The sequence below is a fragment of the Myotis daubentonii genome, chromosome 1, assembly GCF_963259705.1.
Source record: "Myotis daubentonii chromosome 1, mMyoDau2.1, whole genome shotgun sequence".
Taxonomy (NCBI): Eukaryota; Metazoa; Chordata; class Mammalia; order Chiroptera; family Vespertilionidae; genus Myotis; species Myotis daubentonii.
Genome location: NC_081840.1, coordinates 6196797 through 6222737, shown reverse-complemented (window position 1 = coordinate 6222737; position 25941 = coordinate 6196797). Strand labels below are relative to the sequence as shown.

The window sequence follows — 25941 nt, the reverse complement described above, 5'->3', positions numbered from 1 at the left end:
CATGTCTGTCTCCCCTCCCGTGTGTCAACACTAATATCTATGCTCTTTCAAAATTCTTGGTTTTTATTATTAAACCTGGCTTCCTAGAAATTGACCCTGGGTGAGCAGAGCTTCTGCCTCAACATCCTGAGCCAGTAAGGTTTCCACCCGTTGCTCTGGTGAGGCGCCCATTCAAAGACCAGGCAGTTTACGAGTCTGCCCCAGCCTTCCCCATCTGCTGGTGCGGGCCCCCTGGTCGGCCAGGGATGAGCAGATAACCGGGCCCTCCCTGGTCTTTCGTGAATATGCACACGTGCGCAGCCTTCCAGATCACCAGGAATACGTGAGGCCTTATCAAAGCCCCCGCGGCCATCCCAGTCCCCAGATCTCTATTTAAATTTCTGGCCCATCTGCTCTGTTCCCAACTCTATATTATAGCCCCGGGCCACTGCGATATTGGCCTCCCTTGATTGTTTGCTAGAGAGATGGCAATTGCTTCCGACAGCGCCTGAACAAGGGGCCTTTCTCCGGAGCTCCAAATTAGATCAGCCCGCCCCAGCCGCTTCCACCCCGCGACGGGGAGCGGAGAGGGGAGAAGCAGCAGCCCCGTGTTAAATGCGCAGATCCCACCATTGTCGACCGGGTGCGCACGTTTTCCTTGAGTAAATGTCTCTCAGTTTGTTAATTTCCAGAGTTCGGAAACGGTGGGTTTTGACAGAACGTCCCGTGTTATCATTGCTTTTATCTAGACAGGACTCGCTGAGGCCCTTCTGACGCCACTGCCCGCATTACCCTGCAGGTCAGTCACGTCCGCTCTCTGCGCACAGACCAGCAGACCAGGAAAGGAGCCGAGCAGCAGGGGGAGGCAGGGTTTTCATTAAATTGTGGGGACAGGCAGGCACATAACCAAGGTTATTTTCTGGACACATCTTAGTGTCTTGGCCCAATTCAATGGTAAATGGGCGAGTACAGCCACGACGGCCTGAGCAGTGCTTGGCGCCCGAGGTTTGAGGCCCTCCTGCAAGCCCCTAGGACACCGGACAGGGTGGGCAAAAGGAGGGTTACAGTGTGCGCATGGAAAATCCTATAAAATAAAGAGCTAATAGGCTAATGAGACCTAACAGCAGAAGGACTGTCTGGACACCGTCCGGAGGACCTTCTGGACGAAGCTGGGGCTGCCAGGGGCTGCGAGGGCCAAGCCCCTTGTATGAATTTCATACATCGGGCTTCCAGTAATAAAATAATTAAAAATACTCTCTCTCCCTCTCCCTTCCTCTCTGAAATCAAATATACAGTATATATACACTGAGTGTCCAGATTATTATGACCGGCCAGATTATTATGACCACCCCATCAGTACAATGAAGTGAATTAGTTATGCAAATAATAATAATAATAAAACCTTGAGAGTATTTGCCTAGGAAGTTTTCAATATTGAGTATTTTTGGAAGTGTCAATGAAGTACTGATGGGGTGGTCATAATAATCTGGCCGGTCATAATAATCTGGCCACTCAGTGTGTGTGTGTGTGTGTGTGTATATATATATATACTTTTTTTTTTTTTAAAGCCCTAGCCTATTTGGCTCGGTGGGTAAAGCATCAGCCCATGAACTGAAGGGTCCCGGGTTCGATTCTGGTCAAGGGCATGTATCTCTGTTGCAGGCTTGATCCCCCGTCCCTGGTGGAGGACCATGCGGGAGGCCACACAGTAACAACAACTAAGCGATGTTTCTCTCTCTCTGTCTCTCCTCCCCCTTTCACTCTCTCTAAAAATCAATGGAAAATATCCTCAGGTGAGGATTAACAACAATAAAAAATTAACAATAATAATAATAATACAGCAATAAACTCTATGTTTTGTGTACTCAGAACTGTAAGCCTCCTTGTGCCCTACCCAGTAGGCACCGCGTTAGGAGGAGAGGGACCTTGCGAGGTGGAGATGCGGGAGTCGAGTATTGGTCCCAGCCTCGGGGCAGCTGCAGTTGCAGGGGCAGCAAGTCCCTCCCACCCCCACTCCTTCTGTGAGGTTCCCCCAGGAGGAGAGGCCCAGAGAGTCCGGAGCAGTTGCTCTCAGAAACTGTCAGGTGAAGCGAGGGAGCCATGTGGCCCCAGGGATGGACTCTGGTGGACACTATTTGGGACTGACACATCCATTTCCCCAGCTGCTGGAGTGTCGGTAGCTGACAGCCGTCTGCTCAGTCTCACCCTTCACTTCTACCATTGTCCTTGGCTGAGAGGAAACCCCTTGCCCAAGGTCAAAGTCCCTTTCTGGGGCAATCCACATGCGATGCCTGGTCGACGTGAAGGCATAGAGGCCCAGCTCCCTTCCTCCACGGTGAGGCCACCCTGAAAGGCCATCCCAGCTACAGAGCTCCACATGCGGTTGTCGGAGGCCTTTGCATGTTCTGACAACTCAGCCTACCCCACTGTCCCCTCCTGTTTCCTCCACACCCTGCAGAGGTGCTGATCCTGAGAGCATTTCTCAGCCCATCTCTTCTCCATCAATCTCCACTTAGAGCAGCGGTTCTCAACCTGTGGGTCGCCAACCTGTGGGTCGCAACCCCTTTGGGGGTCGAACGACCCTTTCACAGGGGTCGCCTAAGACCATCGGAAAACACATATACAATTACATATTGTTTTTGTGATTAATCACTATGCTTTAATGATGCTCAATTTGTAACAATGAAAATACATCCTGCATATCAGATATTTACATTATGATTCATAACAGTAGCAACATTACAGTTATGAAGTAGCAACGAAAATAATTTTATGGTTGGGGGTCACCACAACATGAGGAACTGTATGAAAGGTTCGCGGCATTAGGAAGGTTGAGAACCACTGCTCTAACCGGTTTGCCTCAGTGGATAGAACGTTGGTCTGTGGACCGAAGGGTCCCGGGTTTGATTCCGGTCAAGGGCACGTACTTCGGTTGCAGGCTCCTCCCTGGGCCCTGGTCAGGTCTCGTGCAGGAGACAACCAATCGATGTGTTTCTCTCACATCAATGTTTCTCCCTGTCTTTCCCTCTCTCTTCCACTCTCTCTCTAAAAATCAATAGAAACATATCCTCAGGTGAGGATTTAAGAAGTTAATTAATTAATTTAAATAAATAAAATAAAAGCCGCTGCTCTGACTGGTGGGCCACAGCGATGCTTCAGGAATTAGGACTAAGAGCCAATGTGCAGCAACCCCTGAAAAGTCTGATAAGAGATGAGTGAAGCACTTAGCATTAAGAATAGCAGATACTGTTATGATTGATAATAATTGCAGCAAATGGTCTTGATTCCATCCTTATCTACGAGTTGGCAACATGACATCTTGGTTTCCAACGAGGCAGTGGGCTGGGGTCTGTGGGAGGCATCCCAGGTACAAGGAGCTGTTCCACAGGGAGTCAGTGGGCAGAGCAGGAGACTTACAGAGAAGCTGGATTCTGAAATGACAAAGGTGGGCCCTCATTTCACTCAGGATTCTTACTGACCACGCACAGGAATGCTGCAGACTGAGATGACCTGTCCCCAGAAACGCCCAGTAAGACACAACTGCTACACCTAGAAAATTGGGAAGAAATGATTTACTTAAAAAACCAGAAGGCAGCCCAGCCAGGTGGCTCAGTTGGTTGGAGTGTTGTCCATACACCAAAAAGGTTGTGAGTTTGATTCCTGATCTGGGCACACACCTAGGTTGTGGGTTCAATCCCTGGTTGAGACGCGTATGGTTGAGGCAACCAATCGATGTTTCTCTCTCACATCTCTCTCGCCCTTTCTCTCTCTCTCAAATCAATACACATATCCTCAGGTGAGGACTAAATCATCCATCAATAAACATCAGGAGGCAGAATCAGTAAGTGGAAGAAAACTGGCGTGAACGCTTGGAGATCTGGAGGCTGGGTTTAGCTCAACCACTTTCTGGCCAAATGAGTCTGGGCGTGTGTTTCCACTTCTCTGAGCCTCAATTTCATTACCTGTAACACCAGAGGATAATGTTATCTCCCTCTTGTGCTGTTGAGTGAATTACATAAGATTAAGCATTTAAAGGACTTAGCACACATTCTAAAAAGACAAAAGATAACAAATGCTCGAGGATGTGAAGAAAAGGGAAGGGACGCTTGTGCGCTGTGGGTGGGAATTTAAGTTGGTTCAGCTGCAAGGAAAACAGTATGGAGTTTCCTCACAAAATGAAAAATAGAGCTGCCCTGGGATCCAGCAATTCCACTCTGGGTATCTATCCAGAGGAAATACAATCACTATTTCAAGGAGATAGCTGCACTCCCAGTCATGGCAGCATTATTTACAATAGGCAAAAACATGGAGACAATCTACGCGTCCATCAATGGATGACTGAAGAAAGAACACACACACACACACACACACGAATATTATTCAGCCATAAAAAAAAAGAAGAAGGAAACCCTGCCATTTGTGAAAACATGGATGAATCTTGGGGTGTTATGCTAAGTGAAATAAGAGAAAGGCAGGTGCTATATGATCTCACTTCTATGTGGAATCTGAAAAAGCTGAACTCATAGGAACAGAGTAGAAAGGTGGTTGCCATGGGCTTGGGGGTGAGGGGGTGGTATATGAAGAGATATTGGTCAGGGCACAAACTCCCAGTTAGAGGATGGATACGTCCTGGAGGCCCAGCGGACCGCACGGCGGTGGTCGCGGATAACCATGCTGTGTTGTGTACTTGAAATTTGCTGGGAGGCTAGGTCTTCGATGTTCTCACAAGCACCACCACGGCCATTTGCAAGGCGAAGGAGGTGTTGGCCTTATGGTGGTCATTATTTTGCAGTGATCACGGGTGTCAGCTCCTCACATGGTACACCTTGAACTTACACAATGTCACGGGCCAATTATATCTCAGTAAAGCTTGGCAAGCAGGTAAAGTACTTAGCTCGGCCTCGGACAGAGGCGGGTGCTCTTGTCTTTAACAGTCCCTTTTCTGTCCTACTGTCTGAGGCCAGGGTTTCTCAACCTGGGCAACGCTGACATTTAGAGCCAAATAACTCTGTGTGGTGGGGGCTGTCTTGTGCTCTGTGGGTCTCTCCCGTCAGGTGCCAGTAGCACCGGCCAGTTTTGATGATGAAAAATGCCTCTAGTCATAGCCAAATGTCTCCTGAGTGGCAAAGCTGACCTCAGTTGAGAACTTTAGGCTGGTCATTCTGTTGGCCTCAGTTTTCATTCATAGATATATATATATATATGCAAATTAGGCTGGGATGCCGTAACAGGTCATAACCGGACAGGAGGAGGTTGCGTACACAGGTGAGGCCTGGAGCAGAGATGGAGACAGAGTCAGCGGGGCCAGTGAGCCACCGTGCCCTGGCTTGGGCCAGCCCCCCGGAGCCAAAGAGGACACGGACAGGGACGGGGGGCCAGCCCGCAGCCTCTGTGGCCTAGCACAGGCCCAGAGAGGAGACAGCGGGCCCACCTCCCGCGGAAGCTGCACAGTTCCCGTGGAAGCAGCGCGGCTCCCCCGGCAGCGGCAGGCGGCCTACTGCATGCGATATCGCGTGATGGGCTACTAGTTTGTTCATGATTAGGCAAGGCTGAGGCCTTGGACGACTTACTTCCACAGCTCTCACTGGTGGATGCATTTGTTTATTCCGTTTAGAAAACCAGGACTAGCTGTGCTGTGCAGGACACGCTGCTTTTCTTATGGTTTTGTTTTAATATCTGAGGGTGCAACTAGCCCCTTCACTATTTTTTCTTGATTATTTTTACCACTTCATGTTTTTCAGATAAACTTTTGTATCATATTTGTCTAGTGACCTCATGTCAATGAATAACATTACATGTATGTGGTAATTTTAGGAAGAGCTAGCAGCTTTATAACATTGGGTCTTAATTACTGAGATCATTACTTTTTTAAAAAAAATAGATCTGTTTTTAAAATGTATTTTTATTGATTTCAGAAAGGAAGGGAGAGGGAGCTAGAAATATCAATGATGAGAGAGAATCATTGATCCACTCCCTCTGGCATGTCCCTGACTGGGGATCGAGCCTGTAATCCGGATATGTGCCCTGACCAGGAATTGAACTGTGACCTCCTGGTTCATAGGCCGATGCTCAACTACTGAGCGATGCCGGCTGGGCCAGATCAATACATTTTTAAACAGGTTGTTATTGGTATGTAGGCTTTTATATGTATGGCGTATGTGCACCAACTCCTCGTGTTACCTGTAGGCCATTCTCTTGAGTTTTTGTGGCAGACAATAATATTGGGTTTTACTGAGCAGTAGGATCCTAAGTGTTACTTTACAACAGACATTTCGTATGACATGAAAGAGATGTGTACTTTCCCCTAGTATCTCATTAAATTCCCTCTGGCATCTACTGAATTGGTATTATATGTATATATTTTTTTCTTTTGACCTATTTTCATGTTGATGTTTGGTTTCCCTTCCGTGTGCATCTTCACTGTGGACCTGGTGCAGTGACCGAGCCTGGCACGCTTCTGAGCAGGGCAGAGCCCCAGGCACATCCCCACCCCACCGGCTCGGGCGAGGACCTGGGGCTGGGTCTCCCCGCTTGAACGAGGCAAGTTTCTTGGGCGGGTGACGTGCATGGCGAATGCTTTCTTTTTCGGCAGTAGGAACGGTCACTAAAGAAAATAAAAGCCACAGGCCTGAGATGACAAGCAAACCGCTGTCTTAGCAGCCATCCCCAGAGCCAGGTGCCCTGTGCTGGGAGCCCACCTTCCCCTTTACTCCCTGTCCAGATGGCCCCTCCCTCCTCACTCTCCTTCCAGAAACTTCTTTCTGTCCATCCACCCCCTGCACGTGCAGCTCACGTCTCTTCCACCACATGGAGCTTGCCGGGTAGTTTCCTAGCTGGCTCCCTGGACTCTGGGCCCCATGCAAGGGCCCCTTGCAGCAACAAAACCCACTAGAGCATGTCCCCGACTCTCACCCCACCCGCCCTGCGTTCTGGGGCCTTCCACGTCCTGGGGCCCTCCCGGCCAGGACCACAGCCCTCCGAGCCCTCCCCACTGCCCAGACTGCAGCAGCGGGGCCCCAGGTGGAGACTCTCTCCCTTCACCCCTGCCGCCCCACCGCCCGTGGGATGAGGCAGGACCCAGGAGCTGGCTGGAGCTGGGTTCCTTTGCCCAGGTCACCTGCCTGGCACCTGGCTGGCTGCAGCGACCCGGGTGATCCCGCTGTTCCCTCCCACCTGGGTCTCCCAGGGCCCCCTCTCTATGGATCTTGCTTTCTCATAAAATGCTCTACTTGATCGGGGTTTTTATAAAAAACTAGTGGCCCTGCGCACAAATCCATACGTGAATAGCTCGCTGCTGCCTGTCTCAGCTGGCTGCCCCGCGCCCAGCGCCACTCATAGTTCTCCACCTCCCATAGCTTGCTGCCCCGCCCTCCTGCTGATCGGTCGTTATGTGTCATGGTGTAACAACCATTTGCATATCGCCTTTTTATTATATAGGATACTTGGCTGCATTCGATTTGTTATTTTATTGAGGATTTTTGTTTTTTCATGAGGGAGGACATGTTGGGGTTCCCTTTCCCAGCTTTAAAGAAAGAATCAAAAGACCTTCATCTTGTCTCCATCTTTGCTCCAGAATCCTGACCCTAGCCTGGTGCCCCGTTCCATCAAAGGGTCAGGATAGCAGGCAGGTGGCCCCAAGGGGGCTCTTCCCAGGTAATGCTCTAATCCTACTGGCCCCGGGGAGGATTCTGGGTAATTGACATTTGCCTTTCATACAGGTTTCTACGTTTATCCCCTCAACATTGTCATCTTGTTTTCTTAGGGTTTTTGAAATAGCACCCATCTGCTTGTACCTGTGTGCCCCAGGGCATTGAAGAGACCCCCACCCCAGGGGGCTGAGGGGGATAGTTCTGGCAGGATATGGGGGCCCAGGAGGGAGGAGTCTCGGGGATACCGAGGCCTGGCTGAGCATCTAGATGGGGGTGGCAGTGACCTGGCCGAGAAGGAACGGGTGTGGCAGGACGTGGAGAGAAGACTCCCCCACAGACTGAGGGTCACTCTCTGGGCCAGCAGAGTGAGGGCCTGAACAGAGGTCCCTGCACCCTGTCAGGAGGTGGGGGCTCTGGCTGATCCCCCAGGGCGGGCACAGGCAATGTCACCCCCTCCACGGGACCTAAAATGGACGTCTCCACTGAGCTGACTCAACCAGCCTCGGGCCGGGCCTGGGGCCAGAAGAGCCGTGGGTCCCCCTCCACCCCCCCAACGTGTAAGGTCCGAGTCAGGAGAACAAATGGGACTCATATACCGGATGTGCCACCATTTAAAGGCGACAAGTCCCCCAACTGAGTATCAGATACAATTCTACCTCTAAGTCCTGGAGGGCGGGGCCAGCATGGACTCAGACCCGACCACCCTGGAGTTCTCGATAGAACCTGTGCCTGGAGTGAGCTGGTCCCTGGCTCTGTGGAGGGTTTGGGGCTACCCCACAGCCCCCTTCATCCTCACGTCCCCCCTCCACCCACACCACCCACACCACCCACACCACGCACTCACACCTCCCACATCACCCACACCACCCACAAATGGCCACCGAGACACAGGGAAGAGGCAGTGAGGGCCCTGGAGGGGGGCAGGAAATTCCCGTCTGCAAACACTCGGAGTGTGGTCCGGAAGGGTGGGTGGGCTCGGCCTTAGCCTTGGCCTCCTCCCCACGTGTGAAGGGCTGGGTGGGGCCAGAGCAGGGCCCCCGGCCCAGGGAAGGGAGAAGGGTAGCCGACGCACACAGCACACACACACCACAGAAACATGAGTAGCCCTTGGGTTTTGTTTATTGTTTAATAAACAAACTTTTTTGCACGTCTGGGCGAGTAGATGGGAAAGCCAAAGAGTGCCATTGACATTTTCCACGTTGTTGGGGTTACAAGAAGATAATCACGCCTACTCCTCTCTCAGTTTTGGGGCCGAATTGGTGGTCATGTCGCTGACAGCATCTTAAAAGCTTCCCCTTGTGTTTACGTAAACTACACACGACCCCACACACACCGAGGTGCGGTGGGCAGCCAAAGTCCCGACACTCTCAGCAGAACCGGGCGCCCCCACCAAGGAGGGTAGGCGCCGTTTCTGCGGGGCGTGAAGACCGAGGCGAGGCACTAACCCTGTTCTGATCTCGCGGGACGGGTGAGCTGGGCACTGTGGAATTTGGGCGGGGCGGCCACATCAGGTGCTGGTAAGAGAGACTGTCACGTGGGAAGTGAGATGGTCAGGCTCTCAGGGAGGCGTCTGTTGAGGACCCTCCAATGCTCCCACGGCATGTTACCTGCACTGCGCTTGGCTTCCTGGGGACACCTGGGTGTCCCCTGCCCTCCCAAGACTGCCCCTCGTCCTGCGGGACCTGCAGCTCCCTGCACGCTGCCTTGCCCTCGGCAGGTGCTTGGAAATGCTTCCTGATTGAATGAATGGTGGATGGGTGGGTGGACCGATGAGGAGTGGGTCAAGGATAAATGGCGGGACGTCTCTTCCTTGTCACCGGGGGACAAGGCTGTTCTCCACAGCCTGGAGGCCGAAAAGGGGGTGCAGAGAATTTGGTCATGTCATCCAATCTCAGAATTTCAAGTTTGGGGAATCTGAGGATCAGAACCGGTAGTTGACTCGATCAAGGTCTCACGTGAGAGAGGCCAGGCGGGTGCCGGACACCCACCCGACACATGCCAACCGTTCTGGTTTTTTTTTTGTCTTTTTAAAGTTTTTAAGACACACTCAAAATGAGATGTTGACTCAAATGACTTGTGGGGAGAAGGAAGGACTGGGGGGAGGGGTTATCAGAGATGGGAGGCCCGGAAGCCAGGGGATGAGGGTGAGGGAGGGGAGGGGCAGGAGCGCAGCAACAGGAGCCTGGGGGTGGGAGGGGCCTTGGCGGTGGTAACAGGGTTTGGGGTTGAGGGAGAATTGTGGGGAGGCAGGAGAGAAAGGGCAGGTTTAAAATGGGGAGGGGTTTGACGGGGAAGGTGATGGGAGTTTGGGGTGACATCGCCTGTCAGGGACGAGGTGACCAGGGTGGCATCTTGGGGCTAGGATGAGGAGGAACTGGGAGTGGGACATCAGGTTTTGGGGAAAATGACAGGCTTGGAACCAGAATGACAAGGGACTTGGCGGTGGTTGAGTGGGTGGGGGTGACAAGGTTGATGGTTGAGTGATGACGGTGACGCATGTGGTGATCTGAATGACCGTGATGAAGGTGATGATGACTTGGAGCAAGGTAAACACGTCAGTAATACTCAACAAAGCTCAGAGTATTGATTCCTACCCAAATAACTTAAGAAGCAAAATAGTCCTGTCTGGTACCCAAGGACTGTTTAGCTGCCCAACCCAAAGAGCTGGGGAGCTAGACAGAACTCTGTCCCATCTCCATTTTTTTTTTTCCCCAACAAAAATAGATGCTCTTCTTAAAAAAGTCAAGTTCATGATTCAGAAACTGGCTAGGTCTTTCAGGATCTGAGCGTTACTAACTCGGCAACACAAATGAACTGCATAGCCATGTAGGCCAGGCCTGGTACTGCTTCGGCCACAGAACGAGAAAACGCCCCACAAGGGACAGGTTCCACTAACCCCTGCGAACGCCTAGGGGAGGGCTGTGTTGCTGCTCAGACTTCGCCAGGGGCACTTGCGGTTCACCTGCATTTACTCTTTAAGAAATATGGCTAATCTACAGGGGGAAGGGGCGTAGAGTATTGGAGATTTTGGTGGGTGGGGGTTGCCCGAGAGGCAACTCCAAGGCTATGTATTGTGACTCAAAGCGGCTAATCGTTCCCAAATGGAAAGTGAGCCAGGAGGCTCCCCACTTTGAAAACTGCACTTAGGGGTGATTTCAGGACGCCAAGTGGGCATCGGAATAGACCAAAACATGCGGACCCGGGGATGGGACCTAGCCTCCATGCGATCCTCAGGGGAGGGTCGGGAGCTGTTTTGGTTCATCCCCCATCGTTCCTAATTCAGAGTTTTAGACAAGAGAGGACCTTGATGGTCACTGGGGTCAAGCCCCTCCCTCGCGAGGGGTGAAATGGTGGGCTCGCTAAGGGTGACGCAGCGAGTTAGTGGCAGGGCTGGGACGAGGTCCCGGCCCCCCAGCAGCCAACCCGGGGTTTTCTCTCTGCCTGACACATGGCCGCTGCACTCTGCAAAATCCTCAACTCCATCACAAAGATCTAAGGACTGCGATGTTGAACTTGAAGTGAGTGCGAGTCGGATGTGGCGTGTGAGAATTAACGAACGAAAGGGGTCTTAGCCCAGGTCACAGTGGTCGGTCGTGCAAGAATACGTTACAAGGACCCCGTGGCCGAGGCCCCTCGGGGGAGGGACGTCGACGCACCGAGTCCTGGTCCAGTTGCCTTGTTTTTTTTTTGTCTTTTTTTTTATTTTATGCTAAAATTTGAAGTTTAGAACGACATGCTACTTATCTTACTCGTTTAAAGATTAAATTCTTATTCTTATTCTTAGTCATGCATTGGGAAAGAGGGGGGAGGGTGGCCATCGTTGCATTGAGCGCATTGCGTGGGTCACACAGTAGTGGCACAAAGAATACACACAGCGAAGCGTAGCGCGTTCACCAGGTCTGACAGGAGCGCGAGCAAATCCGCCCACCGAGGTTAGAACCGACCGCATCAGGTGAGCTCTGCGGGGACCCCGAGGATGGAGGGGGCGGGGTGGAACAGTGGGGGCTCTGCCTGGATCCCTGCTTAGATCTCCTCGTCGCTAGCCTCCTTGAAGGTGGTCATGTCGACCTTGTCGGGGAAGATGATGTTGACGGCCATGTCCTCCCCGCTGTTGTAGCGCAGCAGCAGCTTCTTCTTCTTGTTCAGCATGCGGTTGTAGCGCAGGTTGGCGATCCAGGCCTCACACTTGTTGAGGAAGACGATGCTCAGGGTGCCCAGCACCACCAGACCGGTCAGCACGCCCAGGATGGTGAAGCAGATGGCCTGGCCCTCGGAGAGGAGCGGGGTGTCCTTTTTGACCTCCCTCATGGCCACCTTTAGGATGTGGTGCTCGGGCTGCCCCACGGGCAGCTCGTGCACCCCGGGGGTCACGCGGTAGGCCAGCCCGGGCCCGTTGGGCACACGGGTGCCCTGCTGGGAGCTCGCCGCGCGCTTCTTGCCGCAGAGGGGACCTGTGAACTGGGGCCGGCACCGACACTCGAACCTCACCTGGGAGTGCTGCAGGCAGGTGCCCCCGTTCAGGCACGGTTCGGAGGCACAGTTGGTCACCGAGCGACTGCAGGTTTTGTCCACGAAGCCAGGGGGGCAGCGGCAGCGGAAGTCGCCCCCAATGTCGGTGCAGGTGCCTTGGTTCTCGCACGGGTTGGAGGTACAGCTGTTGACCACGATCTCGCAAAAATTGCCCGAGAAGCCAGGGGGGCACAGGCAGGAGGCATACGAGGCCTGGCCATCATCGTCCACGCAGGAGCCGCCGTGCTGGCAGGGGGAGCTGCAACACAGAAGGGGACAAGGCAGAGGTCCCCTGGGGGGTGGGCTAGGACAGTGGTGCTGCGGGCAAATGTTCAGAACACATGAGGTGAGTGAGTGATGCCAGCCAGGGGTGCTGGGGAGGCGGCGGGCACTGGGACCCCTGCCTACGAGGGCCTCTGGTGTCCGAGGCAGCCGCACACCGGGTGGGGTGTGCCCCTCACCCCCACCTGGAGCACGCCGACCTCCCGGATGCCCATCTCTCCTACCAGAGGCCTGCCAGTGAGTCCCTGGACTGGTGGGGGAAACTGAGGCGGAGAGAGGCAAAGTTAGGGATAAGGCAGGGCTGGAGGGAGCCCCCTCCTCTAGCTTGGTCCCTACGCCCCCAACGCCGAGCCACACAGGGCGTCCCTGACGGTCTCCCCCGCCCCCCATCACCACCCCATTATTATTTTTACTTTTATTTTCAGCGGAGCGAGCCTGCAGCTCATTGTGCAGAAACCCTTGGGGACTCTCCGAGTGAAAGAAACACGCGGTCTGTCTTGGCGTCCCTGCCGCTGGTTAATAGTGGCTCATTCACCCAAGTGCAGCTTGCAGACCGAAGCTGTTTGCTCCAAGCGGAGCGCACGGAGCATTTAACGTAAGTGCTTCTAAAGGAGCGGGCCCTTTGTCATCTGATAAATGCCGAAACTCCAGGGAAGAAAGGGGCGGTGGGCGCGAGAAAGCCGCGTCGCCCCTCGGAGGAGGGCGGCACAGGAGCGGGGCTCTGAAGGAATTTCAAGGACCCCGGGCTGGATTTTGTTAGAGAGAAAAGCAAAATATTTTAAAGGGCTGGCTCTGAATGTTCCCTTCTCTCCGATAAGCCGGCACGGTGTGCGATGTCGCCCTCGGCGTCCTGATCTTTCCATGCCTCACATGTGCCTGCTTGTGGCACCACCAGCCAGTCCGCATCCTCCACACCACCCTGCAATGCCAGGGCAGGAGGCGCTGGTGTGGCAGGGCAGCCCCTGGGCCAGGGGCTAGGGGTCCCAGGTGGAATTCTTGCTGCTGTCAAGATCTCTCCTAGCCTCCCTTTTAGCCCCCTCCGTGCAGCTATGCACATCAGGGCCAGAGGGGGGGCTGTGGGGAACCCTGCTCGGGGAGGCACAGGACCGACCAGTGGCCATTCTGCCTCAGTGCCCACTGCCCAGGATCCCAGGGCTCCCTCCCCACTCAGGGTAGCTGAGAGGTGGACCCCAGCCCCTGGCCCCTATGGCTTGTCCTCCCCATCCCGCCCCCGCCCCTCCCTGTGCTGGCCCACAGCCCCCTCCCCCCTCAGCCAGGCAGCCTCCTCCTGAGACACCCCCAGCAAACCCACCTGCAGAGCTGCCCAGCCCCTAAAACCACCCCCTGAAGTAGGTTTGTGGGTTTCACAAAAACAGCCTGGGGCCCTGCGGAACTGATCTCTCCCCCCCACCCCGCCCCACCAGTCGCCTGTAGAAAATTATGCAGCTCCAAGCTCCGAGCTCCATCCCAATCTACTGTCATTCACACACGGGACCCGGGGAGGGCAGGGGAATATGAAATCGCCTTCGGGATCATTTGAAGAAATTATGGAAATGACACTTCCTCTGATGGAGGGCGGCCCCCCACGGGGCTGCAGACTTGCTGGTCTTTTGTCAGGCGCCAGGTCTCACTGGCTGAGGCTGAAAGGGGCTTTAGGGGCGAGAAGGGGAATCAGAGGCCGCATTCATCAGAGCCCAGGTAACGGGAGGAATATTTACCCGTTGACCTCGCAGGGCCCGTCCTTCTTCTGGCAGTTCTCTCCCGAGAAGCCAGGGGCACAGGTGCACTGGTAGTGGCCCTTCTGCATGGTGGTGCACGTGCCGTTGTTAGCGCAGGGGTTCGAGGTGCAAGCCCGCATGTCTGGGGGAGGGGAGAGAACATCAGACCAAAGAGGGGAGGGGGGACAGAGGCAGGAAGACACACCTCCAACTGGTTGAGAGAGGGACCCCAGCTAGGCTGCCTCCCCGTCTCCGCCTGTGGCCACTGCCAACGGTCACTGAGTGGGGTCCTGAGGAAGAGGTGTAGTGACCCCCCCCCAAAAAAATATTCCTGAGCAGCTTGGGGAGCTGAAGGAGGGTCCTTGTGTTCGGTCACGGGGACAGAAAGTCACAGCTGCTCCCTGCCACTCCACCCAGGTCACCTCTCCCCTTTTCTGGGGAACCAAGTCACCCCTCAGTCCAGCATCATCACCTTCACAACAGACACCTTCCTCCCCTAAAAGTGCACTGAGCTCCCCGTGCCTGCCTCCTCCAGGCAGCTTTGCACACCCAGCTCTTCGTGGGTTTTTTTGTGTGTGTTTTTTTCGGGGGGTGGCTGCCACTTGGGGGACTAGTACAGCCCAACCGTTAGAAACACCAGAGGCCCTTTGTGCCGGGCCATCCCCAGGGGCAGGGGGGAAATGGAGATGCGATTTAGCCCAGCCCTGCCTCCTCCTCCAGGTGGTCTCTGCGTACAGGTTCTGAACTAAGGGGGCCCAAGATTAAAAGGCTGGCTCTTTTGAAGGCAGCAAGATGAGAACTATCGAGCCCTCTCCCGTCAGCGTGCGTTTCCATGAACACGGGTACGTTCCCACCGCCTTTCGACACCTCCCGTCACGCACACTTCATTATCCCGGCTCAGCGAGCCCAGGACGCGATGAACAAAGGGGCCCGGGTCAGGGGCTCTCAGACAGTGCGGCCCCCAGACCCCCGCCTGCCCGGGAGGGGCCGTCCTGTGCCCACCTCCCGCCAGCTGCGGAGGTCAACCCCTCCCTCCCCGCTCCGTGCCTCACTTTCTCCACGTATAAAAGGAGGGGCTCTCGCTGGTGGGTCTCCGAGGGACCTTTTTTTAGCTTTGATTTTCTACCAAATAGAAAGCCAGAGACACAGCGAGTTAGTTAAGGCAGATGGTGGGGAGGGGTCTACACAGGGACAGATTCCCCCTCTGTTACAAAGACCGCTCCCTGGCGGAGGGGAGATGGCAAGCAATCAATAGAGAAAGGCCTGGACGCCATGCTGATGGCCTATCCCGAGCCCACCAGGCGTTCCTGGGAGCCCAGCTGGGAGCGAGGCAACATAAAGAGGATTTATCATTAGGGAGGGAGGGCGCCAGCACAGCCTGAGCCCGTGAGCCTCGCGGCCGGCTCCTTCCTCGGCCTCTGCTCAGGGCTCGGCGGCCACCTGGGAGCCTGAAATATAGGCTGAAGGGCAGTGATGACCCTACCTACTCCTGTCCCCTCAGTGTCAAGCCTCCTGAGCAGAGGCCGAGCCCACCTTTGCCCAGGGAGCAGGCTGCCCGTGGGGGAGGGGAGCCGGGCCTAAGCAGGGGCAGGGGCAGGGGCAGCAGCTGTGCTGCCTGCGACTGACTGACCGTGACAGTGACAGCCTGAAAGACCAGGGGAAAAGGGGAAAAGGGAGAGGGCCCTCCATTACCCGGGAGGCCGCTTCCCCTGGACCCAGCGTCCTGAGCTGAGAGCCTCTGTCAACCCAGGGAGGAGGGGACCTTGGTCTGGAAACCCCGTGGGGAGTCCTGGGCTCAGATACCCAACTGGGTGGGCTCCAGGCTGACTGCCTAATCCTAGATGGTGATGTCTCTGGGATCCTCTGGTCCCCGATTAGAGCTCCTGCGAGGGCGCGGTGGGAGGGGCAGCAGAGCTGCAGGCCTGCGCATGAGTCAGCGGCTGATAAAACTGCGCCATAGCGGTGGGGGGGGAAGGGGGGGAGCTTCAAGGACCCAAGACATGGGTGTGTGTGTGTGTGGGGGGGGGGGTGCTTGATTTTGAAAACTAGCTGCTCTTCCGTTTCCCTTAAGGGAGGGCATTAGAAAAGGCCCAGGTGAGAATGAATCCTGAGCAAACCCTTCGGCTTCTCTGAGCCTCAGTTTCCCTATTAGTCTCTGCTAACGTTGGGCACCAGGGGACAGAGGCCCTGCCTAGGCTGCGGGAGTTTTCTCGAGGACTTCCGTCTGCCCAGGTTTCCAGGCAGGTTTTGCCCAATGAGAACGGGCTCAGAGGAACATGTGCGGCCTGAAAACGCAGCCAACTCTCCATCGCTCGGGGTAATGGAGGACAAAGATTGCATAAATTAATGAAATCAATAGATAACACCAATCCATCCTTTAACCTCTTCTCAGCCTTGCCCAGGCCCCCCTCCACCTTAGTTCTTCTGTCCCAGCCCCCAGCCCTGACCGCGGGGCCGGCCTCAGCCTCTGTTGCCCATCCCTCAGCGCTGGTCCCCGCCCCTCCCCTGTTCCCCTTGTTTGCTTGCTTTCGGCAGCTCTTCATAACAGTCTCCAGTGCAGACCTGTTGGAGTTTTCTTGCTGCGTCACACACACCCCTGTCCTTCCTACTCCCCAAGCTTCAGTGACCGGGGCAGGCCTGTGGTCCCCACCCGCTCAGCTCTGTGTGGTGTGTGCTTACTTTGGGATTGTTTACTCCACAGGCAGCTCCCCGACACCCCACCCCAGGGCATCCTCTGGGTGCAGGGTGCAGAGGGAGCAAAATCATGTCCCTTACCTGTGAGGAGGCTCCTGCCACCATCCATGGGGAAGTGTGTACCCAGGTCATTACCACACAGAGCATCGGGTGCATTAGAATAAGGTGGGAGGGGGAGGACAGGGGTGAAGGTGGGGGAGGGCAGGGGGAGTGCCCACCTATGTCGCAGTAGTGCCCGTCCCAGCCTTCGTTGCAAGTGCACTGCCAGGGTTCGTCACAGAATCCGTGAACACAGCCAGGAAAGGGCATGCATTCGTTACACTGGGGTCCTTGCCAGCCAGGGTGGCACCTGCAGGGGGCGGGGAGAGTACATTTGAGGATGGGCAGGGGTGACATGGGAGCGGGGCTGCTTTCTGCGTACAAGGGCCTTAGGGGTCTTTGCACAGTGCCAGGCCAGCGGGTCCCAGGAAGCAAACACCAGTCACCTGAAGGGAAAAGCTTCAGTAGAGGGGCCGTCTGAGGAGCAGACAGAGGGGCCCTGGGAGGCCAGAGCGTGCTGCGTGCTGCGTTTTGCTGCAGTGGCCCGCAGAGGTGTGTCATCATCAGGAGCTGTGGCTGTGCCCCACCCCCTGCCGTCACCCCCCCCCCCCAGGTTTCTGCGTCATCGCACACCAGTTTCCTGTGGGGGTGATGGTGACAAAGCTGTTTTTTTGCAGCCCAGTGGCCAAGCCCCTTACCCCCTTTTTTTCTGCCTGACACCATGACTCCCCTGGATTCTGCCCTAGCACCCCACAAGGGGCCTCAGGGGGAGCACTCCATTACCTGCAAACATTGTCCTCGGTGCAGAATCCATAGTGGCGGTTGCAGGGCGGGAAGCATTCAGCTCCTGAGGCACAAGAAAGGTGACACCATTCATCTCACCAGGCCCCGAAGGCCACAGCAAGGGAGCACACACCCTCTGTGGTCCTACCAGCCTGGCACACAGTAGGTCCTTCCCATCAACCCACCATGTTCCTGCTTAAGGAGTGACCACAGAACGTTGCTTTATTCTCACCAGCAGGTCAGACATCTCATTTCCCTCCAAACAAAGTGTGAGACCTCAAGCTCTGAAACTGGGGCAGGGGGAGGTGGGTGGACAGGTTTTGACCCCTGGGCACTCAGGCAGACCCTCAGTTTTGCTAAGTGGGCTGGAGGGGGAGCAGATTTTGAGGTATTCATCTCCGGGGAAAGCCAGGCAGGTTCACCTGGCAGCTCACAGGTAAGGCATCTGGATATTTGTGAAGGTTCATCCCAGTGAAGCCAGGAACCCAAGTCAGGGTCCCCTCCAACTTCCCCTGCCCCACACTCGTCATCGAAAAAAAAAACTGCGCCACAGCTTTGCAGAGCTTGACTGCAATCAATCCTGACCCTATTTAAAGATTCTGACGTCTTCATAGGCGCCTACTGTGTGCATTTACTTCAACCTGCACCCCAGCTTTCCAGACAGCCCCCTCCCCCATGCCCACCGGTGCAGTGGGGCGGGGGGCCCGGCGGGAGGGGCCACTCTCGCTGTCAGAGGCAGATGGCCGCTGAAGGCAGAAGTGTCGCATCCCCTCACCTAGAGAAACCACGCAGCAGGGCCCAGGCCGGGCTCCTGGTTGGGAATTTGGGGCTGTGATGGCAAAGTCACCCCCGCTGCCCCCACAGACCTGTACCCCGATGCACGCACAAAGACCCCCAAAGTTGCACCCCAGAGCCTTTTCACAGGTCTCCCAGCATCACCTCGTTTCTCCTACCTCTTGTCTCAGGGCACCGACACCCCTCCGAGCACCACTTTTGTGAGGCGGGAAGGGGCTGGGGTCCCACACCTCCCCCGCCCCCCCGGTACCCCCAGGGCCGGGCTTGGCGTGCAAGGGGAGCGGAGAGGGGGAGGCAGGTACCGCGCGGGGGCTTAGGGTTAGGCGGGACGGGCGGGAATTCGGGCGCATGGGACGGGGCGTGCAGGGCAATGGGCGGCCGGGGGGCGTCGCAGGCTTCCCCAGAGGGGGCGCGAGCCGAGCCGCCGGGGGCACTCACCATGGGCATGGTGGCCGAAGGCCAGCAGGAGCAGCAGGACGCGCTGGAGGGCTGCGGTCGCGGTCATCGCGGGGCGGCCGGGGTCGCGGTCCCGGGAGAGGCGCGGGCGCGGGTCCGGGTCCGGGCGCCGCACTGGGCTTCTGGTTGCGGATGCGAAAGGGGGCGCGGGAGCGCTGTGAGGGGAAAGCCAGGGCTGCACCCGGCTCCGCGTTGCGCTCTCCAATGCCGCCGCCGCCGAGCTGCCGCCGCTGCCGCGCGCACCGCCCTTTTCGTACCGTCGCCCCCCCCCCCGCCCCCCCGCGGCCCCCGCCCCCCGCCCCCGCCTCCGCGCGCACGGGGCCGGCGCCGGCCAGTCCCGGTGACCCCCCGCCCCTCCCGGGGCCGCCCCCCACCTCTGCCGCGTCCCGGAAACCGGCTCGCGCACGAGGCGCACTCTTGGCTAGACGGGCACAGGTACCCCGTGCGCGTGGGGCACACGTTCCCCACACAGGACGGCGCAGAGGCGCGCACCGCCGGGCCGCCGGGCACAAGTCCGAGGAGCGGCCGGGGTCCGCCGCAGCCCCCAGGACGGCGCTCGGACGCGCTCCGAATACAGACACACGCACCCCGTCACCAAAACACTCACATCGCCAAGGTCCCGAGCACGCAGGCCAGGGTGCGCACGGCCAGAAAAACACACGCACACGCTACAGATGAACTACGCACCTAGAAAAACCCTCGTGACGAGCCCTCAGACCCCTGACCACAAAGACGCGGAGAAACGCAGACACCCACTGCAACCCAGACACAGCCTACCTCACACTCACGCCGCGACACAAGTGCCCGTTATGGAAACAGCGGGGAGTGCCACATGCCCAGTCATGGGCACGCAGAGAGGCCCGCGCACATACGGTTATGAAACCCTGGGCCCGGCCGTCCACACGGAGGCACGTTCCGAGCCACGTGCACACCTGAACATGCGAGCCCCTTGTAAACATGCTGACGCCGAGCACATGTTCAATTACCTGCACCCCCTGCCCCACACACACACCTGCATACGCAGTCAGGGCCTCGGTCGGGGCCTTAGTGGTGACGAAGCAGATTTCACACACTTGCACAGCCACACATCTGATATTCACAAACACGCAACACCCAGGCCCCAGAACTTACCATCCACTGGCTCTTGGTTACACACTCACCTAAACACACTTACACAGTCACCCAGCGCACACGCTCACACCAATCTTTGCTCCCAGTGACGTGTGTGGGCAAGCTCACACGGTTGCTCTTCTCCCACGCACAGATGCACACAGGCACCCAGCACACGTTCCAGGCCCCCGGAAGCAGGGCGGGGGGGGGGGGGACCCCGGAGAGGGCCTTTAGGGGCTTGGGCTGGGGGGTTGGGACCCCACCACAGACCTTCCTTCTGCAAAGAGCTCCTGGGGAAAGCCGGCCTGGGCCTTCAGCCTGACCCTCTGCGGGGCAGCCTCCTGCTCCCTGTGGGGATGTGGGAGGTTCAGGGCAGTTTCCGAGCTGCAGTGGGGGCGGGAGGAAGGGGATTGGAGGTGTGTAGGAGGTCAGGATCTTCAGGGGTCCTTTGTGTACCCTGCATTTGCATAGGTTCATTTACATACAGATCCAGGTGCGGTGCTCACTCAGGTCACACCGCCCCTGTGTCTTGGCCTCCCCTTTCCCACATTGCTGATGGGGGGGGGGGGGGGATCTTTGTCACTTTGAACCTTGGGGTGGGGCCTTGGCCTTCCAGCCATCTCCCCAGGACCTGGAAGGTTTGAGGACACACTTGCTGACCGGAGGATCCACAGGGTGGGGAGTCAGGTCCAGGTAAGCCCCCAGCACCCGGGCCCTAAGGCCCTATGTCTGAACTGGGGTGGAGACTCTGGCTATTTCTTGGTCGGCTTTCCAGAAGCTGGAGGGAAGCCCTCACCCCCTTGGAGAAGGTGCCCCTTCCCTGGTATTCTCTGCTGAAGACCCAGAAAGCAGGGGGGAGGCACTGGGGTACCCACTGCATGCCCCTGCCTTTCTGTTATTCCCAACTCCCATGGCCCCTTCTCAAGGGAAGAAACTGAGTCCAGAGATGGAAAGTGTTTTGCCCAAGGCCCCTGGCTCAGTGAGAGTGGCCCACCTGTCCACTGCACAGAGATGGCCGTAGCTTCCCCACTATCCCCGCCCCCCCCCACCTCTCTTCCCTCCGGGGACCCTGACCTCAGCCTCCAAAATTATCCTACCCAGTTCAGCGGGCAGCTCCAGAAGGCTGGGTCTCAGCCAGAAGCTAAGGAGGGGCGAGGGACCTCAGGCTCCGCAGCCCTGGGAGAGCGCCCCCCCCTTTCAGATCTAGTCACGAGGTGTGGTGTGGGCTGCACCGAACACCAAGGGGGGCTCCAGAGGCCATCAGTGCACCCCCACCAGGACCCCTGCTTTCTCACCGCCGCCCTCCAGATTTTGGAAAGGGAAGGAGGCCTGGGCAGTGGTGTCCAAATGCCACAGGCTTGGCTGGAAAGGGCATTCCCTTGGCTGGCTGGCACCTGCTTGCTAACCCCAGCTCCATCCCCTGCCTGCTGAGGGCCCTGGGCCAGTCACTGCCCCTCAGAGCCCAGTTTCCTTGTCTAGAAACAGGGGTGCCACCGTTGTCCCCAAAGGGAACGGGGGTTCTCGGGAGTAGAAAACCACTGTACTTACAAGGCCTGGCCCCTTCCTGCCCTTCTTCCAACAGCTGCCACCGGCCTCCGCCCAGGCGGCTGCAGGGAGCTGGAGGAGGGGCGGGGCTTTCGGAGGGCCTCTCCCCGAGCCCCTGCCGGGCTGCCCTGGGAAGGGGGCCTCCGCCCCGCGGGACCTGGGGGCCTGCAGCTTTCTGTGGCTTTGCTCTGGTGTCAATAAAGCGTTTGTAAATTCAGGAGACCAGAGGTTTCTTTTCAGCGAGCAGACAAGAGAAGGGGTCGCTCAGCGGCGGTGGGGAGGAGAGGTTCGTGATTGTCACAGGCTTCAAGGCTGCACAGAAAGCATGAAAATGCCAGTGGGGTCCCTTGGGGAGAAGTCGGCACCGTCTGCTGTTTGCAAGCAGACCCTGGGGGCTGGGAGTGCAGGGCTGGAGGACTCAGGACAGACAGATGCTGCTCTATCTGTGCCCTCCCCACTCCCCTCCCCTCCCCTCCCCTCCTTTCCTCTCTGCTCCAAAGTACAAACCTCTGGGACCCCAGGAGGAGCAGGTAGCCCCCACCCTCCACACCGCATAGCTTGGCAGGTGGTCTACACAGGTAGCTGGGACTAACCCTGCCAAGCCTGGGGCCGGATTGGACCCCAGGCCTGGGTTTCGGTGGGGCCCCGCCCCGCCCCTCCCACCGCAGCCAGAACGTATACTGGGCTCCTGTCCAGAGGCCAGAGGCCAGCTGGTTGGACAGCAAGGGATCTGGTGATGGGTGAAAGTTTTCCGAGGGAACCAGAGAAATGTTATCTCCAGAAGCGATATCTCCAGCCCTTCTCCAAACACAACCGCCACCCCGGCCCACACCAGACCCCCTCTCCCTTGATTAGGGACAGGATGCTGCTCTGGGGAGCCCAGCAGGGCCCAGCCGGAGGGCTCAGAGCCAGTCAGTCCTGGGTGTGCACGGCAGGGCAGGCAGCTGGGGGGCTCGCCCCCATCCTTCTCTGCACCCCCACCCAGTTGAGAATCTCCAAGCCTAAGGCTGGGTTTTGGAGGTCTCTACGCCCCCATTTGGTCCCGTCCTAGTGGGACATTACACAGTCAGGGAAACTGAGGCCCAGTGAGGACCCACCAGAGTGTTTGTTTCCTCTCCCCACTTCCTCCTACCGAACACCCTGCATTCTCCACCCTCCCTTCCAGGGAGAACTCAGGTCCCCTGGTCCTGCCTGAGGAGACGCAGCTCTTCCCAAAGGGGCTGCTCATTTACTGGGGTGGCTTGGTTAGAGATATCCCAGACAGTGGGCAGGGAGCGCTGCACCCGCATCCCGAGTTAGGGGTACACAGACAAGCAGCGGGGAGGCGCCTTTTCTGCTCCCTCGGCTTCCAAGTCCAGCCCAGCCCCATAGCAGAGGCCATCTGTCTGCTCAGGCCTCTCCCAGCGGGACTTAGAACTGCAGGCCCATTTCAGAGATGAGCATGCTGAGGCTTGAAGACCCTGAGACAGCTGAGCAGGTAATGGATAGCAGAACTGGGGTTCGAAACCCGGTCCACTGGGAACTCAGGCACCAAGCTCTCTGCTCAGCCACAGGGAGCTTAAGAGTGGGAGGCAGGGAGGATAATGGGGTGCCCCAGAGGGAGCCCCTGCCCTCCTGGCATTGGGAGGGCCAGCCCAGCCTTCTTGGGAGCTGTGAGGTTCCTGCACACACCTAGAGATGCACACACGGTGACTACAACCCTGATTCTTCTTTTGAGCTGAAGTTTGTCAGAGAGAGAATTTTTTTTTTTCTGCAGAGGGGAGGGGGCCAGAGGGTGAAGGTGGGAGGGATGTTGGAGGTGCACAGGTACATTTAGGCTCAAGAACATGAAGGTTTGGTTTCAAGTTCAATCAAAGAGAAGCCTCCTGCCTGGAGAGGCGCCTGACAGCCCAGGCCCACGGTGTCCCCCAGGCCTAGACGCAGGTCTGCATGTGGTGCGGGGAGAAAGAGTGGCTCCCGCCCACCTACCCCAGGCCCAGCCACAGGTTCTTGGAAAAATACAAGAGGGAGTGGGGAGAGGGGGGAAGCATTGGTTTGAGACCATATTTAGTGTTGATTTCAGCGGGGTCGCACCTCTCCCCCAAACAGAACCAATTTCTCCCATCATAGATGGTAGGATTCAAAAATAGATTTTCTCGCTTCCTTCCTCGCCATTGGAATCGATGTGGATGTCAAGTTCACAAGTCTAATTGTCCACGTCATCAATCAAATTATCTCCTTAAAGGGCGCCACTGAGTCATGCTGTGCGCGTGGAGCTCTGGGGGTCTCTGGGGAGAAGTCATGACGGCTTCACGCCCCACCTCCACATCTTGTGGGTACACTCACCCCCCACTCAAGAGGGAGGAAATCAGGACCCGGGGAAAAAGGAGTCTTTTCATCACTTAGCCTGTCAATGCAGGCTTTGGCAAAAAGTACAGTAATTCTTCATTCATCAGAAATTCCCAGAAGTTAATTTTCCATAAAATGGAGCCACACCTCTTTAAATGCATTCTTTGATCTGCTTGGCATTGGCTGAGCTCCTACTGTGTGCCTGGGGCTCTGCTGGGGTGGGGGTGGGGGGGGCAGGGTTTGCAATGAGAGATCACTTGCACCCTCACCTCCTAGAGTTCAAGGCTGGGAGACCTGGTGCTTACAGACCTCGGAGATGCAGGGGTGTGGTGCTGCGAGGGAGGTAAGCTGGGAACGCGTGGGAGGGAGGTGAAGCATTTCTTGGAGGGGGTCCTGGGGCTGGCTGTGTGGGAGTCCTGCAGGGTGCACCATGATGGGAGACCTCCTTTAAGCAGAGGAAGTCCCGGGTCCCTGAAAGGGAGACCTCCACCTGGGCCCCAGGGTAGGCGTTTCCGGGGTGATTGTGGCAGAACTGTTACCCGTCTCCATCTCCAGGAGTCCAGGTCCATGAGAAGGAAGCGGGGCGCCGTGGCTGGGCCTGCCGCATGGGTCAAGTTTAAGGGTGTGCGAACACACGGCTCTCAAGGAATTGAAGATGCTCCTGTAACTAGACGTTTTTCTCTTATTTGCAGGAACCCATTAGCATCTTCATTCAATGACATTTAAAAAAAAATGTTCGTTGTTCTCCTTCATCCTGGGCATTAGGAATCCCTTGCAAAGGAGGGCACTGCCCCTGCCCAAGTGGGGATGGGGTGTGTGTGTGTGTGTGTGTGTGTGGTGTGTGTGTGTGTCAGAGTCCCACTGTTTGCTCCTCTCTCCCTCCTCCTCAAAAGCCTTCTCCCTCCGCCGCCTGCCATGTCCTGCCAGCTCCCCCGCCCATGGGCCCTGGCCCAGGCCCGAAACCCGTGAGCCCCGGCCTCCTCCTGTCACTGCTCACCTCGAGCACATCCTCCCGCCTGGTGATTTGCATGGATCTCTTGGCAAGCAAACCCAGTGCTCCCCAGCAAAGCCCCCCACCGCCTACAGCCCACCCAGGAGGTGTTTATTGGCCCCTGAATCTGATTGAATAAACGAATGAGGCACAAAGTGTTCTCCGAGGGTTACTACGGGCCCCTCGGGAAGATCCTGTGTCCTAGCAACTGGCGGCCTCGCATGGCCCACTCCAGCCACAGCCCGCTCCCCACCCCGGATCTCTGGGTTCTGGGGTTGCCGACCCACAAACTGGGCTTGCTGAGAGGAGGGCCCCTGAGGTGACAGGGGCTCACCCGCCTTGGCTTTGGCCTTGGCCTTGGCCTCTCCCGCAAGGGCCTCTCGGTTCTCGCACTAGGAATGTGGAATGTGGGGAGCAGCTGCACTGAGACCACAGTCAGCACCCCCTACCGTCACCTGCTCCCACTCCCCCCAGTGCCTGGCTCCTCTGCGCTGCTCTCCGTGAGCCCGTTCCTATGGTGACGCTCTGTGCCTCCAGAGGCCCTACCTAGCTGTCTGCAACTGTGCTCCAGCTAGCGATGGGGGCAGGGGACCCCCGTTCCCCCACCCAACACCATGGGGTTGTTTGACACCCAAACGCAGGCTGGGTCTAATCCGATGAGCCTTAAATTGAGCCCCATACAAAAGTATCCCTTCCTCCTCCCTCTTCACCTGTGGGGGCTCCCTATGAGCCGCAGGGCTGGACCCTGGGGCCCAGAGAGGCTGAGCAATTCTCCCCACGTCACACAGGAAGGCAGCGGCAGAGCAGGACTAGGACGCCGCGGCCTGGGACCCAGCAGGATGACCAAGAAAGTGGATCATGAACAACGCTTTGAGGGGCCCCAGGTTCCCTTGTTGAACTGGGCCCATCTGCGGTCAGACCGGAAAGCCCACAGACTCAGAAGCGATCGTGTCACAAGACAGGATTCTAGCTGGGACTGAGGGGGGTGGTCCTCTACTGTTTCTGCTTCCTGGGGCTGGCCCCCATCTCTCCCGCCTTCTCTCTCCTGCCAGGCCTCAGGCCT

The 25941-nt window shown here is 57.0% G+C and overlaps 1 protein-coding gene across 3 annotated transcripts; it reads right to left on the bottom strand.

The window, feature by feature from the left end:
* Positions 1 to 11377: 11377 nt before the first annotated feature.
* On the bottom strand, positions 11378 to 19122 carry DLK1 (delta like non-canonical Notch ligand 1). Of its 3 annotated transcripts, none has more exons than XM_059686533.1 (6): positions 18887 to 19122; positions 17654 to 17717; positions 17050 to 17180; positions 14138 to 14279; positions 12117 to 12396; positions 11378 to 11897 (listed from the first exon to the last, which is right to left on the bottom strand). In XM_059686533.1, exons 1-6 carry the CDS (start codon positions 18951 to 18953, stop codon positions 11652 to 11654), a joined length of 930 nt encoding a protein of 309 aa, XP_059542516.1. In that variant the 5' UTR covers positions 18954 to 19122; the 3' UTR covers positions 11378 to 11651. The 3 variants fall into 3 exon arrangements, with proteins under 3 accessions (XP_059542516.1, XP_059542525.1, XP_059542509.1); XM_059686542.1 differs by having other exon boundaries at positions 11378 to 11891; XM_059686526.1 differs by having other exon boundaries at positions 11378 to 12396.
* Between the last annotated feature and the right edge of the window lie 6819 nt (positions 19123 to 25941).